The 21,048-nt window shown below is 50.0% G+C and overlaps 1 protein-coding gene and 1 long non-coding RNA gene across 2 annotated transcripts; one reads left to right on the plus strand and one right to left on the minus strand.

Moving 5' to 3' along the window:
* Window positions 1-73: 73 nt before the first annotated feature.
* On the minus strand, window positions 74-17,569 carry TTL (tubulin tyrosine ligase). Its single transcript, XM_075088568.1, has 7 exons — window positions 17,151-17,569; window positions 12,732-12,810; window positions 10,762-10,994; window positions 7,474-7,609; window positions 7,108-7,377; window positions 5,989-6,132; window positions 74-4,111 (listed from the first exon to the last, which is right to left on the minus strand). The coding sequence occupies exons 1-7, from the start codon at window positions 17,305-17,307 to the stop codon at window positions 3,994-3,996; spliced, it is 1,137 nt and encodes a 378-aa protein (XP_074944669.1). The 5' UTR covers window positions 17,308-17,569; the 3' UTR covers window positions 74-3,993.
* A 42-nt stretch (window positions 17,570-17,611) lies between these two features.
* On the plus strand, window positions 17,612-20,574 carry LOC142055100 (uncharacterized). Its single transcript, XR_012659807.1, has 3 exons — window positions 17,612-17,765; window positions 18,380-18,466; window positions 19,489-20,574. It is a non-coding gene; the product is annotated as an uncharacterized LOC142055100 (long non-coding RNA).
* The last annotated feature ends 474 nt before the right edge of the window (window positions 20,575-21,048 follow it).

Consider the following 21,048-nt stretch of genomic DNA (forward strand, 5'->3'; position numbering starts at 1 on the left):
GCCCATAGGGAGGTTTCCTGGGGGACCTGACGCCCCAGGGGCCCACTGCCCCAAGGAAACACTGCAGGCTGTGGGGTTTGCATGATGTTTTAATGATGGTTTAGGAGAGATGTGGATAGAGTCATTGGAGATCCACGAACTCAGGCACCCACCAGCCCCACATGCACATGCTGACATCAGAGGAGCTGGGGACACCAACTGGAGCCTGGCGGGCTGCCAGCTTGGCAGCGCCACATGCCCCCCACCATCCTCTCAACACCAGGGTCTTCTGAGGGCTGCCATAGTGGACACTGACAATGAGGCATGATTATGAACCTATGTATGGCAGAGCATTGCTCTCCTGGGGGAGAACTGCACGTGGAGAACAAGAAATGCTGGGAGCAGGGACATGCAAGCAGTCCTGAAGGTCACAGCAGGGCTGTGAAGCCGGGCCACCTGGATGAAGCAGCTTTTGAGCCTTTCTTAGACTTCTCTGCCATTTTCCAGGGGCTGTGGCCGGCCACCGGATTTCAGCAGGAGCACAACAGCTGTTGCATGGTAATCATGACTAACCTGGTATGAGACAAGCCACATGGGAGTTATCTGAAACCCAGAGTCCAGCGGAACCAGACCCTGCTGGAAAACACAGCCAGAGCACCTGGGCCTGAAATCCTTCATGGCTGACATTAAGGGATACAACTAAAACAAGAGACATTCTGCAGGATGAAACGTGTCTTCTGGAAACCCAGCACTATCCTTTGTGAAAGCTCGGGAAAGAGGGTAAGACCTTTTCTATTGACCTTTTAGCTGAAATAAGCTAGAAAACATCTATTGTTGTGTATTCCTAAAAAAAGAAACAAAAGTCTTACAAGGGCTTGTGAGCATTGCTTGCAAGATGCACCCGTGGCTGCATTGTTCAGGCCTCAGCCATACACACATCCTCTCCTCCACCTTGTAGCTAATATTTTGGGAAAGACCTTAGGCACCGTGCTCTCCATCCTTTATCATTTACCTCATGTGCTTTACCTTGGGGAGCACTTTGAGAGCAGGTGGTAAATACATGCAAAACCTGCTGTTTTCCTCCAGAGGCTGTTGTTTATTTCTGAAAAATTCAGCAAACAAGCCAATGATTAAAGCGTCCCTGAATCACTATCTCCCCCAAGCCCAGCTGGAAAGGCAGATTATTAATAGCTGCATTGACCGTGGTCACGGCTCTGCCATCAAGTAGAAGCCCCACTTTCAGCTGAACAGCAAAAATGGCCGGCTGCTGATGTGCCACAGTACAACCCGGGGGGAAAAAGGGGGAAGGCCTTGGAGTTAGGCAGAGGCTCCTGAGTCACTGCTCCTCCTGGCAGCACTAGCTGCTCCAGTGGGCACTGCTGCTTTTGCCTGCATTCAGGCAGCTTTCTTGCCCTTATCCCACTACGTCAGCAGGAATCTCATGTTACTGTGCGGTAAGGGAGATTAATTTTTTTAACTTCCCTTTCAAGGGGAAAAGAAGGATGGGTCTATCACTCCAGAAAATAAACACTTCTCATTTCATTATGATGGGGAAAATTTTCTCTTCTCACTTTGCGCTCTGCTTTTGTCTGCCCTAGAGCTTGCGAGAGCCCAACGTCTCCTCTGTCACCTCAGGTACATCCTTGACCAGAGCCATTGCTTTTAGATCTTCCCTTTGCTGGGTAAAAAGGTGTAATTTTTAAGCTCACATCAGCTAACATGGGAAAATGCCAATGGAGAGGTGGTCAACTTTGCAAGTTGAGTTACAACTGTTTCAGACTACATTTTACCTTGGAGTGTTACCACTTCGTTTTACCTGGCCTGCAGTGAAATTTTGGCACCTATGTGCTATCATAGGTTTTAAAAAAAAAAAACCAACCAGCCCTTCCTCCACACCCCTCTCCCAGCTTATCACCCAGTGCTTCCCATCTCACAAACTTACGCATTCACAGTCCCTCTCTAAACACCCACAAGGCCCAAAACCCAGAGACCAGACCTGGAACTCGGGGTCTCACTGGAAGTGAAGCCACCCACCAGCACTTGTAGCGCAGGGGAACAAAGCTGCAGCCCCGTTTTCACACAGCTCATGCTCCCTGTCACTTTTTGATGTGCACCAGTGCACCTGCATCCACCACACCCCCTACAGATGTGGATCCACGTCGCACTTCAGGGCATTGACAACTTCAGGGGTGCCTGTGCAGCTCTTGGGATGTGTCCTCTCTATGATGCGTCCGCAGGGTTTTGCTAAGCTCTCTGTTCCCTCCTGGATTCAAGTGACCCTGTGTGAAATGGTGCCACTTGTGGACTCACAGCATGTCATGATGAATGTCCATTCCATGACAGCATGATCAAAATGCATCATTCCAAGGAGGCCTGCGCACTTCAGTCCTGCCTACAGAAAGGTGCCAGGATTGTCTGCTGGCACAAAGACCTCTGAAATCTCTGTCACGAGCAGAGATGAGTCTGCCAAAGCGCTAGGATTTTCTGAGGGAGGCAGCAATCCCATTGCTTGATTCACTTCCCATTTCACACAGGCAGCCAGAAGCTTGTAGCCTCCACAATCTCTTCTTGTTTGTTTGTTTGTTTTGGGTAACAGCAGCCAGTTTATTTCAGTGCCAACCTTCTCTCCCTGCCAGAGGCAGCAGAACACAGCCCTGAACACCCCCCACAAAGCCTGCTGCTGTTACAGGTGCCGCTGTGTTCTGCAAAGAGCTCCACCTTAGGAGGGATGTGCTGGGCTCTCACTGAAAATTCAGATACACTTCACAGTGTGGGCAACATCCCGGGGATTTAGGTGTCAAAGTAGATGTTAGCTCTAAATTCAGGGACCTCAAGGAATTTAAACCCCCTCACCTCCCAAACACCTGCCTTTCCAGCTGTGTGGCAAACCTATACACAAAGAATCTCATTCCTGGTCTACAAAACCTCACCCACCTTCCTCCTAGCTGGGACTGAGCTGTGGACTGCATTCAGGGCAGAAAATTGCAATATTTGTCAAATGGAGAGGAATAAAATTGGCAGGATCAAATGGGATAAAAATAATTTGTGTTGAAATATTTCTGATTCAAGCCTGAAAGGCATGAAGGTGAGAGCTGAGAGAAAAGTCTAAATTCACTGCAGTGTCTCAAAAGAAACTGAGGAGATCGGGTTTCTGCTATTTGAAACACTCGCAGCACAAAAGTGATGCTAGAAATCCTACAGCCTGCTGGTGAGCCCTGAGGTGGGGGGTGTCTCTCTATCTCTTTTAAATGGAATCCAACTGCATCAGACTGGGATGGACACTGATTCAAATCTCATTAGGAAAAGGGATAGCTATATATAAACAAAATTGCCTTCCTTGCTTGGGTTAATTCACCGCCTGCAGTTCAGCACCCTTTTGCCAGCCGTTGCCTGGCTGTTCAGCCAACCAGCTTGGAAAATAATCTATGGAAGCCGAATTCTTGGTGTTCCTGGTTTTAGCCATCCTGCAATGCAAGAGAGCTTGCTCCTTTCTACATAATAGAGCAGGAACAAAGGAAAGGAGTCACCTATTTGGAGCTGAGCTAAGGCACTAATGATGCAGTAGGTGAGGAAAGAAGAAACACAGCGGGAGGAGGACAACTTCCCAGCCATGATGTCCTGGAAGATCATCATTCTCTTCGCTCAGTTCCCTTAAAAAACCCAATGTTATCTCTATAGAAAAGGAGGAGCTAATACAGTATTATAGTATCCCTGTTGGGGGTTCATTTTAAGGTTGTTTTGTTGTTCTCCCAGAGAGATTTGTTTCAGATATCAAAGCCACACGAGCTGCTTCTAAAGTGGATTTTGGTGATTGCAGGCAGAGTTATCCGAGCAGCTCTGGCTCATTGCAGCTCTGTGTGGATGCCTGGTTTGCTGTTCTTCCCCATGATTTCCCAGTAAATAAGAAGCCTGTCTCTATCACTTTTTGGCATGGTACTGAGATAAGCCACTGAACTCTGCTGACCCAATGTGTGCAGTCTCTCCCTGTGCACAGCAGAGGCATTCCTGTCGTCATCACAGCTTGATAAAGATCGATGATGGCTGGCTCGTCTTCTGGCCAGTGTCATTGAGGGGGAAAACGCTAGAGATGGCTACATCCACGATTCCTTGGCAGAGCTCTGCATACAGCTTCCTAAGAGATGAGACAAAAAGAATCAGATGCCAGGCAGGACAAACCAGCCCCTGACCAATTTTTACACAGACATGCATCTTCTCAGCAGGATCTGCAAGACCCTGCTCCCATTACTGGTCACTCCAGGGTGGCAAATGGCAGGAGGGTGGCATCTCTTCCATCCCCTCCCTGCCTACCCCAGTAACCACCTTCTTTTTCAATGGTGCTCTCATTCCTAATATTGCTCTCTGCCAGACAGGACCACAAAACCCATTACCTAGGTTTACTGTCAGAACAGGCTTCTGAGCAGAGTCTCCACACCCTCAGGTACCAGACTTGAGTCACTGCATGGTACATGGGGATAGACAACAGTTGAGCACCTCCTGTACCAGCCTTCCAACTCAGGGAGTCATGATTATCGCACCAGACCCTGTTCATGTGGGGTTGTGCCCCAGAGGGAGTGCCCTGATGCATTCATGGTTTGATGAAACGCTGCGCTGGGGTGCAGCTGTGCACATCAGCTCATGACCAGGCACAGAGACTTCACAGGACCCTCTGGAAGAGTGGGTTGTGTTTCACCATGACACAGCTCATGCAGAGCAGGATTAGGGAGAAGAGAGACATGGTATTTGAGAAATGAGTTAACAATAGCTTCACTTTCTGCTGGAGGAAATACATGTGTAACTTATCTGAACATGCTGGCATCTGGGATGTTTTTAGAACCAAAGCTGTCTTTACTAGCATTAACAATGTCTGTCATCCTGTGCCTTTGGGGCTACATGATAGTAAGACTTTTTTCCAGCTTCTGGGAATGTTACTGCTTTCAGCAGCCAATTTTTTGTCTTTGAAATAGGAACTGTGTGATATGGGTGCTATAAATTAGAATAAACCTGAAGAGAAGCCACAAATAGTCAAAACCTACCTCAGCTGCTTTCGATGGCTTCCAAGTGCCAATAGAGGCACAAAGCAAACAGGGCATTGCTGCAACCTAAATCCACCCAGCAACAGCCAAATTCTACCCATACAGCAACATAAGGAGGTGCAAGGCGGTATCACACCACGGCGCACATGGTGAACAGTGCATCCTGAACACCGAAAGCTCCCCAAGCCCTAGCCCTGAAAGGGCTACTGAAAATGCTGTCTGGTAGGTTTGACCTGTATTTTTTGTCTACTGTTAGTGATGATCTAATCTAATTTAACCTACATGTAATTCCATCTATATCTAATCTAATCTACATCTAATCTAATCATATTCTAATGTAGTGATGTATAGCCTGTTCTGTTTTGCTGGGTTGTACATGATACAGATGCCCATTTAGCAAAGATTTCTAGTCTCCATAATTGTCTCAGTCATATAATACAGCACCTCCCTATGCAGAGATGTTCATGGCCACAGCTGTTTGGCTGTCCCAGTCTCTCTGTGGCTGGTGGAGGCTCTGATCCAATGCCTGCAGCATCCACAGTGTGCTCTGGGCTCCTGCTGACCGCAAGTTCAGTCACTCACTTCCAGCTGCTGCCCTTAATGCTGCTCATTTACCATGTGTGCAGGTAAAGACCATCCACCAGCAGCTCCACAAAAGAGGCTGAGAAACCCAGACCCCCAAAGTGTTAACTCTGCAACATAACTTCAACCCAACAGCGTCAATATTCAAACCCACTTGTCCAAAAACTGAGGTTAGTGCCCCATCTCACACAGGAAAGAAGCTGGGGAATATCAGAGGCAGGAGCAACAAGCTTGTATCAACTGGCTCTTAGAGCAGTGTCTGGTATGGGTTAGCCTGGAAAACTCCCCTGCCATTCACTTTTTTCCACCTTTTTCTCTTGGAGCTGGGACACTGTTTTGGGTGAGGCATGTGAATGGCAGCGCTGCACGGGTATTAGGGAAACTGATTACTCACTGGGCACATGCCGGGGCCCCATTGACTTCTATCAGCCAGACCTTCAGCTCCTCATCCACCATGAAGTCAAAGCCAAAGAGCTGGAAGCTCTGGTAGTGCAGATGCTTTGTGCTGATTGCAGGCTCTATACACATAAGGCAGCTTCTGTGAAGGGAAAAACAGAAACCCAAGATTAAAAGCCCTGCAGACATACCTGTTGCCCTGCAGCTTCTGAGGGTGTGTGCATAGCACAGTTAAGTGGAGGGGGTCCCCTGTTGCCCTGGGACTGCCCCAAATTACAAGCTATATCCAACACGTCACGGTAAGCAGGTCCCTGTCAGTGAGATCATGCAACCATCAAAACACATGTGGGGACACCCCTGAGTTAACTCCTAAAGAGCTTCAGAGGAGCATCCACCCTCACTACTGGATTAGGCAAGCTAAAAAACATGAGGTGCAGTTAGAGCCTGGAGCAGAAGGCAGAGCCACAAAGGGCTGCACCAGGTTCCCAAGGAACTTCCATTGAGAGCTTATTTGACTCCAAGTCCCTCAAAAATCATGTCACAACTTTTTGGTGTAACAGTGATGGGGTACTTGCAAAACAAATTCCGCCATGGAGGATGAATTTGTCAAGACCTGGATTGTCTGCAGCACTGTGATGTCCAAGATCTCTCTTCAGGTACTTTCCATGCCCAGGAGGTAGCTGTCTCTCTGTGAAGTGAGTAAGATGACCTATACCAATGAGATATGCTGCTGCTTCCTGATGGTGGGGGAAGCAGTGAGATCCTGCAGACTTGAGTCCAGCTTCATTTCCCCTCTTACACCTTATACCTTTTTTAACCTCCACCTCTCCTTGCCCTGTCTTTCGACCTACCCTCTTCCCTTACCAGGTGATCTCATTCCATCCTTCTCCAGCCACAGTTGGCAAAATGCAGACACACTGACACATACCCTTGAGAGAACGGCACCTACGGAGGTCCCTTTTCATTGAGTAATGACATTGTGGTGTTTATGGCTCTATCCTAAATTTATGCAGTTGAAACCCTTCCCTTGTTGGTCTGTCTGCTTAGCCAGCTGTGTCCATACACATTCCCTGTCACTGAAGGGTTATGTCCCCCTATGCAACAGGCAGCTGGCTACCTTATTATGTGTTTGATTTGCAGTAAGATGCTGTTCTCAAGCGTTGTGTTCAGGGCATCCATCAGATACTGGTTGAACTCCTCGAAGAACATTTCATTCCCTTCCTCATACCGCCCGTAGTTTTTGGAATATTCCTTCTGAATGCAGTGATTGGTCAAGTGGCAGGTTTTGTCCTGGAAATTAGCACTGTTATATGGTTCGGAAGAGGTCCGCAGGACACCCTCTCTGTAGAGGTAGATATTATATTGATGATCCACGAGAACCCAGCTCCTGGGGGGGTGAGAGAACAAACTCTAGTCTCAGTGGCTTAAAAAGAAACAGCATGAAAATGAAAACTGTTATTATTACAAAAGCAGAAAAGGTTACCTGATGTCAAACTTACGATGCCCTGGCTCTAAAAGCAGAGGCTTCTCCAGGTATTTCTGAATCACATGCACTTGTCCCTGCTCGTCGATGAAGTCCAGGAGCTCTGCAGCCTCTGAAGAAATCAGGATCCCTTCCCCTGGCACAGAAAGACAAAGACAAAATTGGGTAGAGGATCCTCCTACCTTTGCTGGAGTTTTTTCAGGGCCCAAGTCACATAACATGACATGCAAGAACCCACGGCCCCAGGGCTGGCCAGTGCCCAAGCAGTGTCACATTCACTCAATGTCAGGCAGTAAATCTGTGGAGGGATCTCCCCGTTACCACACCACAGAGTTTCTGGCTCCCCAGTAACTGGAGCTAATGCAAATGGGAACCAAGGGTACCTGAGATAACGTGGCCTGCCTGGGGCTTGTCTACAGGGTGGTGGATATTTAGGTGCAAGGCAATGCATGGCAGACGGGGACTTCGGCAAGCAGTGAGGCAGCTGCTTGGTTTGCAGGACTTTGCTTTTACAGCTGGGCTTGGTGAGGTGGGGAGCGCATGTGTTCAGCACTTGTTGAATTTTGGTTTGTTTATCTGTTTTTCAGTGGTTTGAAAACAGTTTGTAAGATTTTTCTTCCCCACCTCCCCTTTTTTTTTTCTTTGGTGAGGGAGCTTTGTGGGTTTTTTTATCCTAGGCTCAGACTTTATCCCCCTGCCTGGCTTCTCTGGCTGCCAGAGGCAGTCACACATGCACACTTACACAGTGTTCCCCTGCTCACCGAGTTCATTTAAGTTACTATTAAAATCATTGCTGAATTAGGAGAACTGTTTCAAAATGTTCATCCATGTAGTCAGTGTTTTCCCCTGCTGTGGAAGCTCTTCATTAAAGAAGTTATATGTGCCATTTAAACACTGCCACATTTCGCCTGAAGCTGTTGCTGTTCATTTCTTGCAAGAGTGCAGATATGAAACGATTGCTGCAGAGCAATGAAGAGAGAATATATCCCTCCTGGGATTTGATAAAGGGATGACACTGTGCCACAAGAGGGATAAACCAACTCAGGTGAAATTATCTAACACTTCACTGGCACTATGTCCAGTCTTCAGGCATTTAGTTAACTTCTTGGACTAAAGCTGATGACTTAGACTTAATTTTGTGCTAAGTGTTTTGGAGGAAATGCTGAGTGAAAGGAAACAAACACTATTCAAGAGCGTATTGGGGACAGAACACAGGTTTGGAGCACAGACAGGGTTTGACAGGATCATCCCATGGAAAATCCACCTAGCTGTGACTTCTGAAGGTCACAGTCAACACAGCCCTGCAGGTACTTTCACTGCTTCGTGCTTTGCATACCCGTGAGTCACAGCTTCCCAGCCTTACTGACCCCCTACCTGTCCTAGCATCCTCCACCAAAAGAAGCCCATTCATCAAAGTATCTTTCTCACCCATGTTTTATGCAGGGGGCAAGATTTTTAGTCCCCTGATCACAGCAGAGCCAAGTAGAAAATTGTATTGCTACAACCACAGGCTGTGCACTGGGGGAAGGAGGGAAACATCTCTGTAAGCCAGTAAAGGCCCTGCAGTGGGAAGATCAGCAGGCACCCATTCTGCACTGACAGGCAGTGAATTAAGGGGGAGGTTAGCTTAACTGTGTACCAAGTCAGCAACCCAGCAGCAAAGCAGCTTATGTGGGGCAGCTGTCCCTTCTCTCAAAGAAAACATTAAAACCTCTAGCCACAGTTGGAAAATCTCTCAACTTTTAAGTCAGGACATCTTAAACCTTTAATTTTCTTTTTACTCATGGGCAACTAAGCTTCCACTGGACCTGTCCCGAGTCAGGCCCTGTGCCTGAGCTGGATCTGCATTGGCAATTAACACCGACAGCTTTCTTCATCAGAAGTAATCCCTAGACATTTAAAACTTCCCTCTAGAAGATTAACATGAGGCTCTGCTTTCCACTTTAATTCCCAGCTTGAGTTCTGCAGCACACTGATGAATATGAAAGCTTACTCTGCATTAATGCAGAAAAAATGGGATCGCACTTGAGTAAAGGATGTGGTGAGTATAAACCTCCCCATCCTGCAGTGAACCACAGCGATGGCCTTTTCAATTGCTCTGACTGATTCTTTGCCAGGCAGTTATACCACAAACACATTCCCTCAACTGGCATAATGAAAGGACTCACCTGCCCTTCCTCCCTGATGAAAATAAGCATATTCTCTTCTGATGCTTCTTGGTAACACAGCCAAGAGAGCAAAGCAGTGAAAGAAGCCAGCCTGAAGGACAGCTTTATCATGCAGCTTCCCTGCAGCCACCTCTGGCTTCCACATTCCCTGGTGATTTTTGTAAGACTGCATTAAAAATGACTCTGCAAATATGAGTAATACATGTGGGCTTGTTCCTTTTGAAAAGACCAGGTCCTTCCTCGGGCTGGGCTCTGCCGCCTCGGGCCTGCACACATGGCAAGGCAAGTTTTCGTAAAGCCATTTTGATATTCACGATGATACAGTATCATTGTGATACTGCTGTAACTGACAGACAGCACTTCGTTACCAAAGCATTCCATCTATAGCTGTGTCCAGCTATCCCGTCTAATAGCTCATTATTTCTGTAAAGCGAGCAAAGCAATGACCCTGGAACAAGGAAGGACACATTATCACTTAGGTATCTATCGCCTTATTCAAATTAAAGGGACATACAGACATGACATTGCTTGTCGTTGCTCTGGTACCTTCCCCTGAGGCTTGGGTGTAATTTCGATGCACTGAGCTCATGGCTGCTCAGCCAGTCTCTCAGTGTGACCACAGGTAGGCCACTGGCACCAGGCATCTGGGTTTGGTTGAACGACAAGCAGTGCTATTTCTGGCCAACTGAAACCAGGCTTAGCTGCAACATGGAGAGCTGGGCTCCTTGCCGTTGAAGGCTGCTGTCCTGTCTGCTGCCCTCCTCCCCATATCCTGTTCTGCTCCCTGTTATCTCCTGCTCTCCACATTCCCCTCGCCTGCTCATCCCTGCTGCCTTCTCCCTGCAGCAAACTTTCCTGTATTTTGAGTTGCGCATGCAGAAAAGTGCAGGGTCTTTCACTGCCATCCATGTCCTAGGTAGCATGCACATGTTACAATACTTGTCAGGAGCCCCATGCCGCCAAGCAGATGAAGCACCCCCCTATGCTGGCTCAACTGGCATGGAGTTGGTAGGTGAAGCCCTTCACAGACAGGCTAGGCTCAGCCAAAGCCCAGGACTCTACTGATCAAGTAAAGAGTAAGGAATAACAAGAAGGTGGCTCATTTTGCTGGAGAATGAACCTTTGGCACCCGCTGAGGACTTGGCAATCCATACGTTGCCTTCTTTGCCTTCCCGCCGCCTGTTGTAAGCTGCCAAGAAGACTTCCCGCTCATCTGTCCTTGTGTTGTTTATGAGATGGCGAATTCCATTCTGTGCTGGAGCCACGGGGGTCTTCAAGTTTGTTGGGTAAATCACATACGACTCGGGGAACCATGTGCAGGACTCCGATAGTTCAGGGCTTGTCTTGATTAGCCTGGGTGAAGAGAGACAGGCTGTTAATCTCCAGAGTGTCCACACCTGCATGGACATCATTTAATAAGTAAAAATCATCATTAACTGGGTTCTTTCACTTGATGATGAATGGCAGCTTACAGATAGCCTGTGCTAAATGATTATATTTTCCTTGGACCCTTGAAATTGGGGTATTCCTAAGGATATCATGGGAAACCCAACCTGCAGTCAAGCACCACTCTTTGAACCAGAGCTGCACACTTCCATTAAACATTTTGTAAATACTATGGATATTATGAAACAATCAGTAGAGAAGTTTCCATGTAACTAGAGGTTGTGGCACATTCCCTGCATCATCTCTGCACAAGGGAACTGAGGAGGTGTGTTTGCTAACACGGAACAGGGCAGGAAGGATGACGTCAACAAACAGGCAAAAGGGAAGCCAGAGCAGTAACGTTCTCTGTGCTGGTGCTTAGCTCTTGATCCCATCCCCACTGAGATCTGATCAGGTGTCCCAGCTGCAGATGAAGACCACTGGGAACCCACTGAAAGCAAGGACACAGCTACACGTTTCGTGTCCCAAGGTGTCTGGGACCCTCCTTGCATCATGCAGTCTCCAATCGCTCTGGCACATCTCTCCTGCCAGTAATGCCTAGAGATGCCAGCAAACTCCTGTTAGAGGAGCCCAGGCCTGTTTTATTTCAGAGTCCAGGGAGCTGCCTGACTCTCTGAATGCTCACTCTGTGCTTTGCTTAAGGCCAGAAGCAGAGGTCATGACTTGCTGACTCTCTCTGTGCATTTGCACCTCTCTGTTGAAATGGCAGTCAGCCAGCGACACCCTGGGAGCCCCAGGGAATGTCATTTGTGGTCCCTTGGGCTCATAAGTAGCTTGATGCATGGTTCACCCACAGTTAGAAAGGTCAGCCAAGCTTCAGGAGACAAAAAACAGGTGCGTCAGCACTTTCAGCACTGCCTCTAGACCACAGGCCGCAGAGAAATCCAGCTGGGGAGTACCATGAGTACTTGTTTAAAAAATACTCTGCTAGTTCCTGACAAACACCATCACCACTGTAAAGACAGCAAGTGTGACCAGGTTCTTTGCAGGGGAAGGAGAGGCCTCGGATCAGCACGCAGAGTCTGCAGGACTGCATCAGCAAGAGGCAGCACAGACACTAACGTGGAATCAAACGCTTGAAGGAGACTAAGCTCTGACGTGAAGATCCCCTAATGGCTGCAGAGTCTGCACAGGGACGAGGGTTATCTACAGTGAAGCTCATCCACATTTCCCCAGGAGACCCCGACACGGCTGTTCATGCAGAAATAACTCCCAGAGCTCTTCCTGGAGATGTCTCCAAACATTTGTTTGACCAACAAATCTGATTAGCTAAAGGCATATTAGTGTCTCATCTCTGTATGAAACAGAGAATAAAAGGTGGTTTTAATTAAATGTCTACAAGGAAAAAAGCAGATATGCATTGGGTTTTTTTTCCTTTTGATTTGGCTCTAATCTGATTCTATACACTCTATGGTTTCAAGCAGATGTAATTCAGTGAAAATGGCATTTCCCCTGAAGTTACAAAGAGGTCTTTGTGCACACAGATAGCTCTAGAGACCAGCACAGGAGTCTGAAGACAGCACATGCTATGACACTCCCAGGGCAGCTGTTCTGTGAAATACCCTCTGAACAGGTTCAACGCTCAACAACAGTTACAAGAAAAATTCCTGCCAATCCCATGTAACATTTCAGTGAATTTCTTACTTCACCAGAGATGCTTTGCGGCACAGCTTGTCTGCTCCCCTGTAGTAATTCACCAGCTGCACAAGTCCGGGTTCATGGCCTAAGAAGGGGGAACAAAGAGGTCAAACTTCTCAATTAATGAAGGAAAAACATCTGCTTGGTGCAAAGGACCTGTGCAGTAGAGAAGAGAAAGGAGGCCGTCTCCTTACCCTGCATCACAGAAGCAGGCTCTAAGCTGGAACTGGCTCCTCTGGTTTCTTTCTTTTAGTTACGAAAAACCATGCATTTACCCAAGTCTGTTTTGAACCTGACACTTCCATTTTCCAAAGGAAAATAGTCATTTCCTCATTCACGCTGGGAACTGGCAGCGCCACCCAAAAGTATTCTCCATTTGCTGGTGGCAGTTTTTTAAAAGCCAAGATTTCAGTTACTCTTAAATGCAGTAGGAGGATGCAGGGAAGCGCACCATGATACCAGGATCATAGCTTAGGAAAGGGCCTTGCTTCTTTGTTAGATACAGCAGGATCCCCTGTCAGACCTGATATCACAAAACACTAGGAAATATTAAAAGATTTAGAGTCTTGCTTCCCTCTGGCAGTCTGCAGCAAGGCCCCTTGGGTAGCTGGGTTGGGCAGGGACCTCTGGGGGTCTCTGCTCCAACCTCTTGTTTGGTCAAAGTCTGAGTAGCTCTAAGGGTGAAGATCGTACTGCTTCTACAGGTCCCTGTCCCAGTGCTTGACTACCGTCCTGTGTCCCCTTGACTATCCTGATGGCCCCTGCTGAAGTCACTCCAGGATGTCTATGCCTTTCTTGTATTGGCAAGTCCCAAACTGGTCCCAGTATCCAGCTGTGGCCTCACAAGAGCCAAACAGAGCGCCAAATAGATGGTTACCTCCTTACCAATACTGGACTTCACACCATAGCCTGCCTTCCTTCATCTTCTCATACTACACAAACACTTGCGCTCAGCTGGAAGCTCTCTGGGGTGACAGGATGGCAGCAGCTGTCTGAAGGACAACACCATGCAGCCTCTCCCACACAACCAGTGCAGCCAAACGTGGATGTGCAAGAGCTGAGTGGAGCCTGGGGCAATACCTGGGTCACTGGTGGCAGGAACCATCAGGGGCATCAATAGGCAAAACATGATGGAAAACTGCTCTGATTTGATATGGCCTAGGACCAGGGGGATCCCCCAAGCATGGCAGTTACTTCCATCTTGACCTTCTCTTTTCAAAAAAATGCTTGTGGGAGTGATTTAGACCCTGAAGAAGGATTCAGAGTGTTAGTTATCCTCCTTGGTGTTTGCCTGGGAAAAAAAGCCCAGAGCAAACATTACCTTAAAGACCAGGCAGCTGCAAGGTCACAGAGAGTGAATATCTATTTCAACCCCAAAGTCATGGCCCTGACCTGGGTCACTATTTTATTCACAGATCTTTAAATACAACACAGCTGAAAACCATCTTGCAGAAAAGATCTATAACTTCAGACACTTCAGTGTGTAGCCAGCACTGCCAGGTACTAATTTACTGAAAGAAATAAGTAAAAGATGTCATATTTCCTTCTATTTCCAGTTTATGGATTTTGCTTGATTCCTGGAGGAATTGAGGTCCAGAAGATCCCACCACTCTGGGTGGGCTTTGCCCCACAGTGGTCAGTCCACCCTGTCACCAGTGATGGAGAAATGGGGCTGGCGGAAGGAGGACAGAGGTGGCTGAAACCCGCTTTGAAACTACCGCTGTCGGATAACTCTGACCCACTGGGAGGCACATCCTCAGTGGTTTCCTGAGCATCTCCATGGAGCAGTGGGCAGCAACGTAGAGCCGGTGGTCAGCAAGAAGGGTCCACAAGGTGGGAAGGTGATGGGTTCTTAGGCATGTTGCAAGGTCTAAACCGTGCATTTAGCAGGCTTAAAAAGCTGTCAAGGCACTGAGCAAACTGGTGATCCTCCTGTCTCTGGCAGGGCATAGTCCAGCATCCTCTGCTCCATGAGGCCTCTGCAGCCTCTTCCTCCTTTCCCTCCCCTTAGCTACATTAGATACAGACTTAGATACAGACACAGCTTAAGGGCATGATCCCCCAAGAATTAGGGTATCAGTGAGAGCAATAGAAGCCCCTGCAGCTGGACAGAAGCAGCGGTGCATGCTGAGAGTCCCCTCTTCCATGCCTCTCCCATATCAAACCATCTAGCTTAGCCCCTGAGTAATGCAAATCCCTACAGTTCCATGAATTAATGTCTGCTTCCACTGCATAGAGCTTTTAGGAAAACCAAACCAAGCCAGCTTTAGGAAGACGTACCAGAGAAGATACAGCTTTTCGGAAGATGTACCAAAATAACCATGTTATTTTTTGTTTGATTCTACTGATTTCAGGCAACCAGCTCCTGCTATAGGAGGATGGGTTAAAGAAGCCGGTGCCAAAGCATAGTCCCTACCCATGGGTTGTAGATCTGTCTTGGCTGTGAGAAATGGTTTGAATTTTCAGGCATCTGGCATGCTGAAGGGCTCGCTGAAGCCCTTCTATCACCCCAGGGCTCTTTTTGAGGATAGAAGGGGTTAGTAAGAGATGGCACAAGCCCACCATGGCTGGACGTGCTGTGCAGGCCCACTCACAGCAAAGAGCTGTACTTGTTCTGCAATAAAGCCTGATGCTCACAAGCCCTGCCTGCTGGCCACATTAAATCACAGGTCTGCTTGCTGTGCTACAGCAAGCTACAGCAGGGCTACAGTGTGCGTGAGCATCCTCCCTTCTTAAGCCTCTCCCGGTGTTTCCCTGCCTGCTGCAGACACCTCAACGCCAGGAGGTGACCAGATGGCATCACCATGTGATGGGGACTTTCCACTCAGAAACACACGTGGAGACAAGGGTGCTGGAGCTGGTGACTTGCAAATCTGAAAGAGCGGTTGGTGCTGGTTCTCAACTGTAAGAAAGGGGCTGCAAAATCTGTCCTGCCCCAGAGCTGCTGGGGTGAGGGGGCTCCTCCTGCTCCAATATTTTTCTGCAGCCAGCAGCAGTGCTGCAAAATCACCCCAGGAAGGAAGAAACCAGGCCCAAGGGCAGGGAGTGAGGCCAGGAGCATCCTGGCAGCCATCGGATGCAGACATAGGGGACTGCAGGAGGGAAACACATGGCTCTGATGGGGTCTGCAGTGTCCTCATCCCAAACCTGCTCTGACAGGCCTGGAGACAGGAGCCAGCACAGCAGCCGGCACTGTGCATGGGGACCTGCCAGCCTTGTGGCTCGTGCCGGCTCTCCCCCAGCCATGGGCAATGACAGTGCATCTCTGCTCCCCTCCGCACCCTACAATGTTGCCAGTGCCTGGCTTGGCTCTCCCTGCTCACAGTCAGTGCATGGCACTCTTCCTCCCTGCTCCCGGGCTCTTCCCCATCCAGCGGGGCAGAGGGCCGGGATAGCTGTGCCACAGGACAGGTGGTACGCGCGGCAGGCAGGGGACAAGCCTGCACAGGGAAGCTCCCAGGGCCCCATGTGTTAGCAGTGGCACAGAGGGGGTCAGACAGCAGGGGAAAAGGTGTGCATCTGGGGGCGTAGGAGGTGGCCTGGCCCTACACACACACAGACCCTCTGGAATAACCCTCACCCAGCTCCAAGTGGGGACTAGATGTGCTGCCACCCCCACCACGCCCCTGCAGAGGCACATCCCCATCGGCCTCGGCTCTGGGGCGAGGGTTTGAGCGTGCCTCCCACCTGTCCCAAACCGTAGAAACACCCCCATACCGTGTAAGCTCAGCACCGCAAGGCCCCTGCCCTGTGTCAGGGGATGCCACTGGCACCGCAGAGCTCCCCACAAACCCACGCAATGGTGAAAACGGCCCCAAGCGCATAGCTGCAGGACAAGGCAGGCAGGGCGGGAGGTGGGGGCTGCACCCGGGGGACGCTGGGACCCGGAGGGTCTGCGACATACGATGGTGGTCCCCGGGTGCCCCCCCCCCAACGCTGTGCCACAGCGCAGCGCCCCAAGCCCTGGCTGGGTGTTTGGGGGTGGGGGGGTGGGGGGGGAGGGGGAAGCGCACCGGTGAAATCAACCTCCGGGAGCTTGGCAGGGGGGTCTTTTGAGCCCTGGCTGGTGGCAGCAGCCCTCGGCAGGGACAGCCGGTCCCCGGGCCGGGCCGGTTTATGCCGAGAGCCGGGAAGCGGCTGCACGGAGCCCCCCCACCCCCCTCGCCGGTCTCCGCCCTTTGTTCTGAGCGACGCGGGTCCCCGTGACAGGGAGCCCGGTGAGAGGGGTGCGGGGGCACCCCCTCCCGAATAGTGCGGGGGGCTCCGCCGGGGCACGCCCTGACTGCAGGGGCGACAGGCGGCTGCGACGGGCCGCGGGGACCGCCACGCTGCGGCGGGGGTGGCCGGCGGGGCCACCGGGGCGGGGGGGGGGCATAGCCGCAGACCGGCTCCCGAGCCCCGGGGGAGGACACACGGCACCCTTACCCAGCCTGCCGAAGGGGAGCCGGTTCCTCTCGCCCAGCATCAGGTTGAAGCGGGGATTGTCCCTCCGGAGGCGCCGCCACTGCCCGCTGGCCAGCAGGAGCCGGCTCACCTCGGCGTACACGCTGCTGCCCTCGTCCCGCACCACGAAGGTGTACATGGCGGCGGGGAGCGGGGGGGAGGGGGGAACACGGACACACGACGGGACACCCCACCCTACCCTACCCCCGGCGGCCCAAGGGGCGCTCCAGACCCATGGGGCCCCGCCGCAGCCCAGGCAGTGCCCTGCGCCGCCGCCGCCGCCGCCCGCCCCGGCTCCGCATGGCCAGGGCCGCCACCCCCCCGAGCCTGCCCGGGGCGGGGGGTGGGGGGGGGGCCGACACGGAAGCAGAACCGTGTATCCCGTCCCCGCCCCGCCGAAGGAACGGCAGTGACGTAGCGGAGACCGCCCCTGCGCCGTCCCCGCCGCCGGGCGAGGCCGCCGCCGCTGCCCCGCCCCCCCCGGCCCCGCCGCTGCCCCGCCCCCCCGGCCCCAACCCCCCCGGCCCCGCCGCGCCCCGCCGCGCCCATGCGGGTGCCAGGCTGCAGACGCAGACCTCCGAGACCCGGGGAGGACAGGTAGCCACCCCGCGGGACCCCGGCAGGCTGGAGGCAAGCGTGGAGAACGCCGTGGAATTCGAAATGAGGGGGAAAATCAGCAGTGACCGAGGCGGGGGCTGGAGGGGCTCTGCGAGGAAGGCCCTGGGGGCCTGGGGGGCTCAACCCCGAGCCCCACGAACAGGGCCACGGCGGGGAAGTGGAGGGAAGGGCCTGTCCCCCGCCCCCCCTAGCTCAGTGCTTGTCTGGGCGCACGTGGGTGCAGTGTCCGGTTCAAGAAGGACATTGATAAACCCGAGTGATAAACTGCTGCGGAAAGGAGGGCAGCACGTGAGGAAAGGGCCGGGTTGCCTCCTCCCCTCTGTCCCCGCAGACCCTAGTTGTCCACGTCTGGGGGTGGTTTAGGAGGCATGGTGGTGTTGGGTTGAAGGCTGTGTCACCGGAATCGGGAATAAACCTCGTAACACCAATGTAGTGTTAAAAAGCGGGCATTCTTTATTCACGGCGCCGGATGCTCGGGGGATCGCTCCTCCTAGCGCGCGTGCCGTCAGATCTCATTGTGCCGGTTAAGTACGTGCTCCATATGCATATTCATTAGTTTTCCGATAAAAGATATACATATTCCTCATATGCAGGTATCATTTGCGCATGCCTCTTGGTGTCTCCTGGTGGTCGTCAGGGGTCTCTGGATGAAGGATATACTCTTCCTCACTGTCCGCTAGGTAACCCTTGCTTTTGTGCAAACTCAGTTCTGAGATTGCATAGGTACTATCCTTGAGGGATGGTCTGTTCTGGTTTAGTGTTTGCTGTGCGGTTCCTTATGTTTACGGTTCTGTACATCTGCTTTCCTTGAGGTCAAATATTGTAACTTTGTTTAGGCGCTTTTTGTCTTGAGGCCTTTCTGACTCCCCCAAAGCAACAAGTTTTAGTCACCGTGCAGGCTGTTCCTGTTAAGGCTACCTCATTATCCTGGCTAAGTTTTGGCTCCGGCCCCCAGCATTTGTTGAGCTACACTAGATTGCATTAGTAACACCCAACCATTTATTCCCTGAATCATTGCTACCTAAAAAATGAGGCTTTAATCCTTAAAACAGAGGTTTGGACCCTAAAAGCGAGGGTTTGGGATCTAAAAATTAGGCTTTGATCCTTAAAAGAGGGGTTCTGACAGAAACACATTGTCTATTGTTTCATTCACATTCATGATTAACTAATGACTAAAATACAGATCAAATAATACACTAATTTGTATACTCCATGTCTCCAGACTTGATGTCCAGTTGGATAGGGCTATCCAAGGAGTATAGCGACATCCATGGTTGGTTAATTTCACCACCCTGCTTTTACAGTTGGACTTGATGATCTTAGAGGGCTTTTCTAACCTTAATGATTCTGTGATGCAGTGGGACTGGAGAGCCGCAGACCACCTCATCTCCTTAACCTATTCAAATCTTTAAACCATGCTTTTCTTGATACCTTTTTGTTTTCCTAAAGATGTGTTCTTATCTTCTCGTGCATTGTTACCTAGTTTGGTTTTTCTGTTTGTGAAAAGGTCTTTTTGTTTGTAACCATCACTTCTGTCCTTCTCATAAACAAGTCTGCAGCAGACCAAAGACATCTGATCTCACAAATTCAGAACCTGAAAATCAGATTCCCCCCCCCCTCCAAATCAGGTTTGTCTTAACAAACCTATCCGTGATGAAAAGTGTGAGGTCTTGAGTTGGTTTATGTCCTGTTTTTCCTACAGACACTGTATGAAGAATGACATCAGCATCGCATACTCATGTTGGATGCTATAAATTGTGATGTATTTCCAACAAATTGAGAACATTTTGCCGAAGAAAACTCAGATGTGTGGTAGATTGGTCATGAACTGCACACAGTTGCTGTTTCCTTTTCTTCTTTCACAGCAGAAGGTGTAAGGTGATTCATGGACAGAAAAATCTGATTTAAAAAATGGCTGCTATCTCATTTTCTCCTGCTAAATTGTTCAAAATGTTTTTAATGAAATGCTTTTCACCTTGGAAGAATTACGGACAGGGACAACAATTACTGTTTCTAAGCTGGTGTAATAAAACACCGATTTTATTAATAGTCTAAGGAAAATACAGAACACTTAACTATAGGCCAAATGGATGATAACAACATGCAAATGGAAAAGAACTGTCAGGTTATTTTTTATCAGTTTTGACAGAAGGCCAAAGTGGAGGTTGTTAAAATGGGACGCTATTGAGTATTCTATTTGTTACTGGGATGAAATCTGGGATACTGAATTTAGTCTTTTGAAGCTAAAAGTTTTTCCCTGAATATAAACCAGGAACAATCTTAAAATACCTCCCATAGAAAGAGAAAAGGGTTTTAAAGCAATGTTGTGCTAACCCTGTGTCCTCGTTTCAGCTGGGATAGAGTTAAATTTCTTCATAGTAGCTAGTATGGGGTTATGTTTTGGATTTTTGCTGGAAACAGCGGTGATAACGTGGAGATGTTTTAGTTGTTGCTAAGTAGCGCTTACATTGGTCAAGGACTTTTTCAGGTCCCCGTGCTCTGCCGGGTGCACAAGAAGCTGGGAGGGGGCACAGCCGGGACAGCTGACCCCAACTGACCCAAGGGATATTCCATACCATATGACGTCATGCTCAGTATATAAAGCTGGGGAAGAAGAAGGAAGGGGGGACATTGGGAGTGATGGAGTTTGTCTTCCCAAGTAACAGTTACGCGTGATGGAGCCCTGCTTTCCTGGAGATGGCTGAACGCCTGCCTGCCCATGGGAAGTAGTGAATGAATTCCTTGTTTTGCTTTGCTTCCGTGCGCAGCTTTTGCTTTACCTATTAAACTGTCTTCATCTCAAATCATGAGTTGCCTCACTTTTACTCTTCTGATTCTCTCCCCCGTCCCACCAGGGGGGAGTGAGCGAGTGGCTGCGTGGTGCTTGGTTGCTGACTGGGGCTAAACCACGACACCCTGCCACGTAGAAGTGAGCCACGGTAATTTTTTAGTGCACGCCTTGGTCTGTGAGGAAGAGCCTGTGGGTACGCTCCTGCGTGGGCAGAGTGGGAATGGGAACTGTCAACCCTCAACCCCATTAACGTGGGACCTCATCTTTCTCCCACTCTGGAGTGAAATTTTACCTTCTTTATCAAAAGTTTTCCTGGACTGGCACTTGCCAGGTTGTGACAAAGTGAATTTCACAGCTTGTCTTGTGCCCTGTCCTGGATGGCTCAGAAGACAGTGCTGCAGTGTTAGCCTGCTCAGGCTCCTCTGCCTGAGCAGAGGAAAACGTCCCTTCTAGCTCTCTGGTGGCAGGAAG

The sequence above is a fragment of the Phalacrocorax aristotelis genome, chromosome 3 (genome assembly GCF_949628215.1).
Source record: "Phalacrocorax aristotelis chromosome 3, bGulAri2.1, whole genome shotgun sequence".
Classification (NCBI taxonomy): domain Eukaryota; kingdom Metazoa; phylum Chordata; class Aves; order Suliformes; family Phalacrocoracidae; genus Phalacrocorax; species Phalacrocorax aristotelis.

Coding starts and splice junctions, on each gene's coding strand:
- TTL (XM_075088568.1), bottom strand. CDS start 17,307: ATGTACACCTTCGTGGTGCGGGACGAGGGCAGCAGCGTGTACGCCGAG. Junction 10,995..12,731: donor CGCAAAGCATCTCTGGTGAA/GTAAGAAATTCA, acceptor CTCTTCACCCAG/GCTAATCAAGACAAGCCCTG. Junction 7,610..10,761: donor GTCCTCAGCGGGTGCCAAAG/GTTCATTCTCCA, acceptor TTTCTGTGCCAG/GGGAAGGGATCCTGATTTCT.